General features: G+C 38.4%; 1 protein-coding gene across 2 annotated transcripts in view; it reads left to right on the forward strand.

The window, feature by feature from the left end:
* Positions 1–957: 957 nt before the first annotated feature.
* LOC126969336 (cAMP-specific 3',5'-cyclic phosphodiesterase) overlaps positions 958–12,385 on the forward strand; it is a 607,232-nt gene continuing 595,804 nt past the window's right edge. For both annotated transcript variants that reach the window (XM_050814693.1, XM_050814700.1), the window contains exons 1-2: positions 958–1,138; positions 10,918–11,083. In XM_050814693.1, the coding sequence (XP_050670650.1) occupies positions 973–1,138; positions 10,918–11,083 (332 nt within the window). In that variant the 5' untranslated portion in view covers positions 958–972. The remainder of the gene's footprint in view (positions 1,139–10,917; positions 11,084–12,385) is intronic.

Consider the following 12,385-nt stretch of genomic DNA (forward strand, 5'->3'; position numbering starts at 1 on the left):
GCAACAAACTCAGCGGGCTTTTTTTTTCATCAAAAATATGTTTTACAATTAAAGTAACATTTACAAAGTAACAAAATAACAATGTAACATTGTACAATTAAACTTATTATTTAATAGCCTGAGGGCGGTCACTCCATTCCCAATCTGTGGTATCATTAAGAAAGTCATTTATGTTATAGTAACCTTTACCACACAAACGTTTTTTAACAATTCTTTTGAATAACGTAATACTTAATGTTTTGAACATTTTCTGGGATCTTGTTATAAAAGCATATACATCGCCCCACAAAAGACTTACTAACTTGACTTAGCCGAGTAGTAGGCATCATCAGTTTATGTGTGTTCCTTGTGCTAACATTATGCTTATGACAGTTTCTGGCAAATTCACTTATGTGCCTATGAACATACATTACATTATCAAGAATATATTGAGAAGCAACAGTCAAGATGTTAATTTCTTTGAATTTTGCTCTCAATGATTCTCTATAAGATCGGCAACGTTCTTTTGATGTTCTGATGTGAAAGGAGAGTATGGGCTGCGGTGTACAAATACCCTATCGTATGTATATACCTGTTTATCCTTCTCTTTAATAACAAATCTCAAATCTAGTAAGTAATGAAGTAAAGATGCTATGTGATATCTTTTTTAAAACGAAGAAGAAAGAAACAGATTGAAAAATATTGATTTTTTTAAAGTATATAACGTAAGGTGCCGTAGTTAGGAAGCACTTACAGAGAATTTATTAACACTACAAATAATAATATAACCTCATTTGGTTTCAGGTACTAAGTAACTCAATTAAAACATCGCAAGTTTCAGTGGAATGACTTTTAAGTAGAGTATAACTAGTGTGCTATTTATTACATTTAACAATAACTGTTAATTTATTGTGTATAGTGTTATAACTGTTAATAAACAAAAATTGGTGTTGTTTTGGTGTTGATAAACAAAGTGAGTGTAAGATATTTGTAATGTCCTCCTGTGTTGTGGAAGAGGGTAGAGAGGAAGGTGGTGGATTTGTTTCGGAGGCGGGCTGCTCGAGTGACGTTGTGGAGCGTCCTCGGCGGGAGGTGTTACTGAGTGCGCGAGGCCGCCGGGCTTGTTCGGAGCAAGGACCTCACCAAACTTATAATCTACGTAAGTTGTTTTATCTTTTATTAAACACTATTGACACAATTGATCCAACTTGCGTCGACATTCTGGAACTTTCTTATGTCGAAACAGCAAGCGTCGCAAATATGTAGATCTCAGTGAGCCTTACAACTTTGCGCCGTTTGGTGTCGAGACATTTGGCCTGTTGGGCCCAGAGGCGCAGAAAACCTACAAAGTACTATCTGCACGGCTCAATAGGGCTACAGGTAATCTAAGCGCTGGTAGTTATTTCTTTAAACGGATCAGCCTAGCTATCCAACGTGGAAATGCTGCCAGTATTCTTGTTAACTTCCCCGTAATGATAGTTTTAATGTAATATTTGTAAGAGTAGCTCTACGGTCTCCTTGAAATTTATATCTATATCTGGGCGGAGCACAAGGGTTGGTACATACAAAAAGTTTGAAGACGCGGTCGCAGCTAATTTAACTCCGACAGCGACCAGTCTCGGCGGCCTACGGCGTGGCACTCAATAGTCTTGTGTCCACAAGATTGCTTTGCGGTCGTGTAAATAGTGTGTATGTGCCTCAAGTTAAAGTAATTTTCTATAACTGTATTGTGCTATTAACCCAACCCCAGGCTGTGTTGAGTGTAAAAATTGTTGCCATAATTTTAATGGACAAGAATTGGGATTACTGATGGTATATAAAAATCCCATCCAAACACCCTACTGGGGCGACTTACAAGCACATGCCAATTTGCATTTTACGGCCCTTATTTTAGTAATGTCAGCGGTGGAGGTGGTGCAATTAATGAGAATTATCAATTATTATTATTAAGAGTCCTTTCTATTATCGAATCTTATATTCGAAATTTTAATTGTAAATTTTTCAAAAAAAAAAAAAATTGAATTACATTACACCTTAACAGTTTCCCAAATATTAAATTAAGAGCATTCGGAAGCATTATCATATATATCATAGTATATATATCAATAGTATCATTTAGCAAATGAGTAAACCTGCAGAAGACGTTACTTATTCTACGTCACCTAGAAATATTTCAATTGGAATCTAAGTAACAACAGATTACTACCCTGTTATTAGAGGGAAAAATACTTGACAAAAGATTATGTTATATATGAGTAAGTTTTAAATTGAAAAGGGAACCAATGCATAACGTGCACAGAACGTAATTTAAATTGCAAATTGGAATTAACGCAAACATGAGTTGGTTCAGATCATAGACAGAGACAAATGTCTAACTGTTATTTATGCAACTGTAATCTTATTTCTCTCAACACGTCGTTTCATTTTAAAACGATGTAGTGGTGTTTATCAGAATGACTATACCAGTACATATTTCGGATTCCAACATATTTAACTATGAATGACTGCAATCAAACACTATTGTCAACCGAATAGAAGTTGCATGTAAAATCTCTCTTCAGTCTCCCTTTTATATTTAAATAAGGGCTATCAAAGATACATTGAGGTCATTTGTGTTCTCTGTCTAGAATTTAGATTAGTCCACGATAATTAATGTATTCTGTGTTTGTATTTGCTTCTGACCTACAGCAGAAATAGATATTGGCAGCATAATTAACAGTAGCACTAGATATAATTGTAGATGTAGTGTTTGTTCGGGTCAGTACAGCCACCATACTGTGCACTAAACCAATTACTGACGCAAAATAGGGTTGTGATAGTTGGTAACTGGCGGCCGAGCTGGTCGGATTATCACTTTCCTCGGATGTGTCGAGGCCACCAAGCTCGCATCGCAATTGCTTCCGACGTCCTTATCCGATTCCTCATCAGAATCCGAAGTCTTATCGGATGACGATCTGAAAGTTTTTTTTTGTTTTTACACACCACGACAGTGTCTCAAGATAAAGGTTTTTAACCAGAATGTGTTGCCAGTGACGACTTACGGAATGCAGACGTGGTCGTCATTAAGCCCGTATTAAAATACGGGCCTTATGAGAATGCTCATGGTCCCTCGGGTGGCAATGGAGAGGGATAATTCTCGGAGTTTCCCTTCGGTATCGAATCAGAAATGAGAAAAGATGTAGGAGAACCAAAGTCACTGACAGCATATAGCTCGAAGGACAGATGGCCTCGAATCGTCAGCACTGACTCTAAGATATAATGTTGGTAGGTCGCCCACAAGACGGACCGATGATCTGGTCAAGATCACCGGGATAGGTTGGATAAGGGCAGAGCAGGACCAATCATAATAGAGATCTTTGAGGAAAGCGTTCATCCAGCTCTGGACGTCTTTTGGTTTAAATGATTACCCAAACAGCACGTCCTCTGAAACACACCACTCTGAAATTGCGAATTGTGCGTGCGAAAGTTGCGAATCTTATTTCGGAGCCATCTATGATCAAAGGCACTGTAACGTACTTATTCCACGCGTTGGCTAAACAGCTTTCAGGCTTGTAAAGATTTGATACACACAGATCTTATATAACATTTCCTTTTATTGTTTCCTTCAATTTTCTCCATTCGAATTTTTATTTGAGATTATTGAGTTGTTTGGCAAAGAGAACCCATAAAGTAGAAAACACTTCTAGCTCAAAAAATGGTCCGTATCTGTTTTATGAGGTAAATAATCATTATTTTGTTATCACTATTTATATATATATCACGAAATAATCGTATAACAATTTTTGGCATTAATTTGCCACAAAATAGCGTGAATTAGTACTCTCTTTATGTCTCATTGACTAGGCGACATTTTTTTATAGAAGTTTTGTCAATTGAATCTCACATTAAGGCAGTAAGGTGTATTTTATCAGAAGATGTTCATTATGTTGATGCGAACAGTTTTAATTGAATTGTTTTTAACGAATTACTTATCTAGGTTCCGTCCAATATTGTCTAACGCACCAATCACCAAGAATCGTTAATTCATTCCTATTCTCATGAACCATAAGCTAATGGTAGTGTTATTCTAAAAGTAAAGATAAAAAACTGCTCTTTATGTGGATTTTTGAATGTAAGAGATGTATACATATTACCTGATGGTAATGAATACACGTGTAAAGTCGACACTTAAATGAAAATTACCGAATATCAAAGCTTTCCTTCATACGTTATTATTCATGCAAGTAAAATGAGATACTCTAATTTTAATTCAAATTAAAAAGTTAATTTACTATATATTACCTTAGATACACTACAGCCTCTTGCTGCTAGAAAACCAATGAAAATAGCCCATGTTTATTATTTTAAGTGTGCGTCACAAGCTACATCTAACACTTGCGATTTGTATGTCACTTTGTGTTAGTGTGCGTGCATTTCTCCAAATAGAGCTTAACAGTCAACCTAAATTTTAGAGCTGTCACAATCTCTATCTAGACGCATAAATGATTTAAGATTACTACCTATCTATTCATTATCATTTTTAAGTGATTTTCCTTACTCTTGGCACAATCAAACAAAATTTAATTTAGATACCAAAATTTACCGACAATGCGGGAACCAACCGGAGCCTCTAGAGACACACCCTAGTCCTCTAACCATCAACCCAACTGTCCAAATAATGTATGATCTGAAAATCTTAACATTGGTTCCAAAAAATATTATCATTTTGGAATTTCAAACACGTATTCAAAGTCAGAGTCAAAAAAATAACGGGTTGCACTCCGAGAGTGCCGGCAGAAGTATTTACTTGATATATACGTTGTGCATTTTTGAATATTTTGGAATGGTTAGGGAATAATTTCACACGAATCGCTTTATTTGCCAGTATAAAGTCATACCATTTATGTGGTTAAATACAATATTCATTTATTGCGCTATCGTACACAAAAATGACAGTTTATGTTACATAAAATATTTAACACTTCAGAACTATTACAATTATTTTATATAAAAAAGTTTATCTCTCAGAAAAATCAACTTTCATCCATAACTTCATCGACTGTCTTACGAAATTTCGATCAGGTTACGTCCTGACGCGAGTTTAACATTTTATACTTATCCCAAGAAAGCTGCTCAACGCCGCTAAAGAAGTTCTTACTTCAAAATTTTTATAAAACTTTTTAGGAATACCATTGAATCCTTACTTATTTTTTTTATTAAAGCAATTAGAACGTATCTCACTTATCGAACTGTTAAAACATCAAAGTGCTCTCAGTTCATTGACATAAGTAACTAAAAGATTTTTACCAATTTGGTAATTCGATTTCGATCTTGTTCGGGTTATTCGCTCTATGCCACGTTATAAAAGGTCAGGCAAAGTCTTTTCACATAAAGTATGTTGGTATAAGATTGTAATAAAATCTCTTTGGCTGTATCTGGTTAAAAATGAACAATTCAAAAAAGAAAAAAATTACTAAAATATTGTTTCCAGCTATTTTTACACGCATTATATTAGCTTCACTTGTATGTTGTTTGTATGTTTGTATGTATGTTTGTAACTGACTCCTTTAGACGCGATTTTGACCCACTTTAAACGGCCAGATTTCATTCAAACTTTGTAGATTTATCGAGGACCGATGACAATACACTAATTTGATAAGATTATTCCATTATTCAATTTGCAAAATAAGATTGTTGCCAATTTATATAATTTTTATCTGTAGTTGATAAGGCAAAAATTGATGTTAAAGTACTTAATAGTTTTAAAAATCCGCTTTTATAGAAAAATTAACTAAAAAAATTAAAAATAAATAATAGTTACAAAAAACTAAAAAAACACGCTTTATGATTCTTTCTGATTATTCAAATGAAATTTTACGCTATTTTCAATTTAAATTTATTAAAATTTATTTTCTATTTTTTAGTTTAACTTTATATAAAGCGTGTTTTTTATTTTTATCTTAACTATTATTTATTTTACTTGAATTTATTTCTTCCAAAATTAGTGAATGTAACTATACAATTCATTACATTTAAAATAACTTTTAAAGGCTTCACTAGAATTAAACTGCACTCAGAGTCAGTAAGAGTAGCACAAAACTACCTGTGGGAGGCTCCTTTGCACAGGATGACGGCTAGGTTATGGGTACTATAACGGCGCCTATTTCTGCCCCGAAACAGTAATGTGAAAGTATTACTGGGTTTCGGTATGAAGGGCACCGTAGCTATTGAAATAACTGGGCAAATGAGACTTAACATCTTATGTCTCAAGGTGACAAGCGCAGTTATAGTACCGCTCAGAATTTTCGGGCTGAATGTCTAGTTCGTCTCGTCCCTTATTTTCATTAAAGAAACAACTGGTTTAACAACTAGATCTATAGAGCGTACTTAGATTTTTCACAGATTTTATTAACGTAAAACTCAGCTGAGTCTTAGCATAATGTTGAATTTCAATTTTATAATCATTTGACAGCTGAAATTATGCTGAGCTTTAAGCTAAGACAGCCCAATGCAAAGATCAAGTTCGCGTTATATTACACTCAGCCGTTTTACATAAGTAAAGTCTGAGCAAAGTCTAAATACCCGCTAAAGATCTCAGCCTTAGTGTTTTCAATGATTTTTTTATAGAATAGGAGGAAAAACGAGCGTACGTTTCACCTGGTGTTAAGTGATCACCGCCGCCCATATTCTCTTGCAACACCAGAGGAATCACAAGAGCGTTGCCGGCCTTTAAGGAAGGTGTACGCGCTCTTATTGAAGGTACCCATGTCGTGTCGTCCCGGAAACACCGCACAAGGAAGCTCATTCCACAGCTTTGTAGTACGAGGAAGAAAGCTCCTTGAAAACCGCACTGTGGAGGACCGCCACATATCCAGATGGTGGGGATGATATTTTAACATGTGGCGTGTCGTGCGAAGGTGGAATTCGGCGGCAGAAATCAGGTTAAACAGCTCTTCAGAACAATCCCCGTAATAAATGCGGTAGAAGATGCACAATGAAGCGAGGTCTCTACGCAACGCCAAGTGATCCAGCCGTTCACAGAGCACTGGGTCCCCGACAATTCGAGCTGCTCTGCGTTGCACGCGATTAAATGGATCGAACTGATACTGGGGTGCGCCAGACCAGAGATGACAGCAATACTCCATGTGTGGCCGGACCTGCGCTTTGTAGAACGCTAGAATGTGGGCCAGCTTGAAGTATTTCCGTGCTCTATTAATGACCCCCAGCTCCTGGAAGCCAATTTGGCTTTGCCCTCCAGATGGCCACGGAATTGGCAATTCGAGACCCAGTATTCCGATACTAGGCGAGGCTTTAAGGGAGCTTTCATCGACAACACATGAGCGGTGATACGGCAAATTGGGTTTTTTTAGTGGTAAACGCGCAAACTTGAGTCTTCTGGGGTTAAAATGAACAAGGTTCAATTTACCCCATTCCGCGACCTTCTCAAGATAGGACTAGATAGAAGAAACAAGTTTCTCCCGGCACTGGTCGACGATTTCCCGAGAGAGACCTGCATAGCCCCTGTATACGACATAACCAGTGCTGTCGTCTGCATAGCAATGTATGTTGGAGCTGACCAACATATCATTGATATGCAGAAGAAACAGCGTGGGAGATAGCATACAGCCTTGGGGCACTCCAGCGTTCACAGGCATGGGATTCAAGCAATATCCGTCGACTACGACCTGTCTGCTGCGCCCAGTGAGGAAGCTGGAGGTCCACTTGCATAAGCTCTCGGGAAGCCCAAATGATGGAAGTTTTGAGAGGAGCGCCTTGTGCCATACACAATCAAAGGCGTTCGCTATATCCAGGTCAACTGCCAGGCCTTCCCCCTTGCTTTCAATAGCCGCCGCCCATCTATGTGTTAGGTATATCAAAAGATCGCCAGTCGACCGACCATGTCGAAAGCCGTACTGCCGGTCATTGATCAACTGGTGACCCTCAAGGTTTACCAAGAGCTGGCGGTTAATTATGCTCTCCATGATCTTGGGGAGCAGGGAGTTAATAGAAATGGGCCTGTAGTTTGCCGGATCCCAACTGTCTTCTTTTTTTGGATCGGATGGACAAGGGCTGACTTCAATGAGTCAGGGACTACGCCTTTTCAACCTTGTCAACTCAGGGGCACACGTTCAAAGCACGATTGGAGAAATGCCATCGGGCCCGCTCGACTTCGTGACGTCCAACGAAAACAGAGCTCGCCGCACAGTTTTCTGTCTGAACTGTACTTCAGGCATGGAGCTCTGACACCGCGGGATGGTCGGCGGTGTTTTTCCGTTGCCATCAAGAGTCGAGTTGGAGGCAAAAAGATTGCACAGGAGGTCGAGATATCTGCGTCTCCGCAAGGAAACACAAGGCCGACTGCACCGTCTCAAGGTGGTGGTGGACGGCGTTTAAATTGGAGTGAATTCCCCTGATGTTACAGAAGTCCACATTTAATGTGGAGTGGGGTGCCGTGGTGTTACATAGCGGCGTTAGGCCGCTACTTCACGCCGGTATTCTGTGCGAGTGTGGTAAGTACCCCGGACGAGTCTGGCCCGATTGTGCTGACGTCATAAGACGGCAGCGTGACTCTCCCACTTTCAAAAAGCCCGTAGTCGCCTTTTACGACACCCTTGGGCCTGGGACTACCCTATTCTTTTTACGCCCCGGGGAAGCACAGGGCAAATGATGCACTTCGATCTGGTCGCCCAGTTATGGATAAATTGGATGCGATTTTTGAAAAAGTGGAGATAAGTCTGGTCTTATCTATTGAGACCAGATCATCATATCAGTAGTTATGACATAGCTGAAGAACTGGGAATTGACCACAAAACAGTTTTGACCCATTTGGTAAAATGCTTATCAACCGTGTACTCATTTCAGATTCTTTAATGAGACGTAAAGAAAGCGAACTATTTTTGAAAAGTTTCATAATTGGTGACAAGTTAATGAGGTTTTTTTTATGAAAATAAGAGACGAGACGAGTAGGTCGTTCAGCTGATGGTAATTGATACGCCCTACCCATTACAATGCAGTGCCGCTCAGGATTTCTGAAAAACCCAAAAATTCACTACAATTGCGCTCGTCACCTTGAGACATAAGGAGTTAAGTCTCATTTTCCCAGTAATTTCACTAGCTACGGCGCCCTTCAACCCGAAACACAGTAATGCTTACACATTACTGCTTCACGGCAGAAATAGGCGCAGTACGACATGAATGACCAACAAAGGTCATGGTCAAATGTCTGTCAGGCTTTATCATCTTCATTTTTGCAGCCGCAAGACGTCTGCTGGAAAGAGGCCTCCCCGAAAGATCTGAACGACGATCGGTCCTGCTCTGCCCTCATCCAACCTTTTCCAGCTATCTCGAACAGATCTTCGGTCCATCTTGTGGTGGGCTTATCAACACTGCGTCTTCCGGTACGTGGTCACCATTCCACCTGTCCGTCGAGCTATGTGCCTTGCCCAATGCAACTTCAGTTTCACAATCATCTGGGCTATGTCAATGATTTTGGTTCTTCTACGTATCTCCTTATTTCTAATTCATTCTCGCAGGGCAACTACGAGCATATCACTCTTCATTGCCATCTGAGCGACCATGAGCTTCCTCATAAGGCTCATAGTTAGCGACCACGTCTACGCTGCGTATGTCATCACTGGTAGCACACAACAGTTATAAGCCTTTGTCTTCAGGCACTGTGGTATTTGGGATAAGAAGGTTTTACGGACCTTTCCGAACGCTGTCCATCCGAGTTGGATTCCACGAGTGACCTTTTTCCGGAAATTGGACCTGCCCAATTGGATCATTTGCCAGGAGTAAGCGCGACGTGGATAACATGATCTTCGTCTTGTCCGTGTTCATTTTGATACCTACTCCTTGGGATAGTATTATATTGAAAGACTTAAGTGTTAAAAAGCCGGGTTAGCCCTCAATAAGGTGTGTTTGGTGATTGGTAGAGGATTGTTCATCATGGGCTTTTAGCATCGGGCAGAAACTTTGATTCGTATGTCTACTGCTATCAACTAATGAGAATATAAATTATGCAGTATACAAATATTTTTATTGGCTGTAATTAATACCTTCTTTATTAGAATATTGTTCGTTCTACAGACGTAAAATGTACAGTAATACTAATAATAAGCTAATAACTATAGTTCTTTTTGTGTATTTCTTTTGTATAAAAGTGTATCAATATTATATTTTTAGGCGCCTAGTGAAATTGAACTAGAAAAACACAATAATGACTACACATTTTACTAAACTACACTTTTAGTAGTGATTTTAACAAAATCAGTTACAAATATTAAAGGAGCTAACGTATTAATAACTTAGAAAGATACAAATCTAAATTACATTAATGGGTTGACTTTCCAAATGGTTTGGAGTTCCCCTAATAATAGACCATACTACATGAAATTCTTCTCAAATGAAGCACACATGACTCGCCGACAATCCCACAATCGTCATCGCTTCCAAGATGACATCTCTTATCCCTTCCACCATGATGCCTCCTCTCATCCTTTCCAAGATAATGTCTTCTCATTATTGTTATATGATAAGATACATAATAGTATATAATATATATATTTAGGGGTAAATAAATGTTATACACTTTTATAATAAAGTCCCAGTCACTGTTCAGGCATTATCTATAAATAAATTTAAATGTTTTATTAAAAAATGGCTCTGTCGTAAATCCTACTGCTCCACAGCTGAATATCTAAGTGATCGGAAAGCCTGGTACTAGATTATGATTATTTTATAGCAATAACAATGACTGTACATTAGTGTTAATTTTATTAAAAACAACGCAAAAAAAAGAATGCTGGGAGAGTTTCTTGCGCCGCGTCTCTCAGAGCGCCATTTGTTTCAGAAGCGGTAGTAGTGCCTAGTATATTAGAAATGACATCATAAAGAATTCTAAAGGAATCAATTTTGAGAAAATAAATGCCTTTTATGCCTTTTTATTCTTGATTACAGAACATGGTTCCCCACACCTTTGGGGATCGAACAGCGGGCGGCGTGGTTGGAGTCGCAAGCGCACATCAGCACCTCAGATGGGGAACACACAGGGCTCAATGCCTCGCGTAGCCCTAGTGCTCCGGTCGCGGCGCAGCTGGCCTGTAGCACCACAATCATATCGCAGGTAACAAACTTAACTTAGATCATTTATACGGTCTAGATACACTGTGATAGCTGTGAAAACGTCGAAAAAAATTGAGATTGACGATTAAACTCTAATTAATAACCCGCCGTGATGGCAAGTGTACTGATGGAATGACCCTGCGTCTATTCTCTGGCTCCTTCTCATGTCCAAGTTACTTCAGTTGGTGCGGAAGCTGCTGCTTCGACTGCCAAAGACAGCAAACGTCGCAAATATGTTGGTCTCAGTGAGTCTTTGTGCATCTTTGTGCCGTTTGGTTTTCGAAACACTTGGTATGTGGGGCCTAGATGTGCGGAGAATGTACAAATATACTATCTGCTTGCCTCAGTAGAGCTACTGGTAACCCAAGCTATTTACATTGTGTTAAATTAACCTCTATTTGAGCAATGTACGCACACTAACACAAAGGTGACAAACATAATTAAACTTAAATTCAAATATTGGTATTCTTGTATAAATAATATCAAAATATTCAGCTGATTCATTAAGTATATAACTGTTATTTATCACTAATACATTAAGCAATAATGCTGAACAAACTGCAGTAAACAAAGCTATATTTGTAATGTAATATTAAATTTCTAAGTTAATTTATATGTCTAGATAGAGCCTCTTGGTGTTAGACAACCGATGAACACAGGCAAGTTTTCTTCCTTTAGTGTACGTGCAAGCTACGTCTTACACTCGCGATTTGTATGACACTTTGTGTTAGTGTGCGTGAATTGCTCAAAATATAGGTTAGTTCTTAAGTCTATTTTTTCCGTTTTCACAGCTTTCATACTCTATCTATACGTATAAAAATGATCTAAGGTGTAACTATTAATTAACAAGATTAATCAGATACTCACACTCACTCACACCCACCCACACACACACACACACACCCACACACACACACACACACACACACACACACACACACACACACCCACACACACACACACAGAGTGCACTTTTTGACCTTTCGGTTCATATTGTTAACCATATAATGTAAATTGGTTGCCTACAGGACAGGCTACGCCTAGTGTGGGGACCAAATATGATGTAATATTATGTGATAAAGTGTCTGTATATAATAAACTAGCTGACCCGGCAAATGTTGTTTTGCCATATAAAGTATAATTCACGCGATAGTTTTATAAGTAATAAAATATTTCCTATATTATAGCCTGTACATCATTTTGTTCTATTGTCAATAGTTATTGCAGCGCACGCAAAAATAGGTTTTAGATTTTACACCTTGTGTTACAAAATAACAATTTTATTACGGATCCCTAATTTTGA

The sequence above is a fragment of the Leptidea sinapis genome, chromosome 1 (genome assembly GCF_905404315.1).
Source record: "Leptidea sinapis chromosome 1, ilLepSina1.1, whole genome shotgun sequence".
NCBI classification, from domain to species: domain Eukaryota; kingdom Metazoa; phylum Arthropoda; class Insecta; order Lepidoptera; family Pieridae; genus Leptidea; species Leptidea sinapis.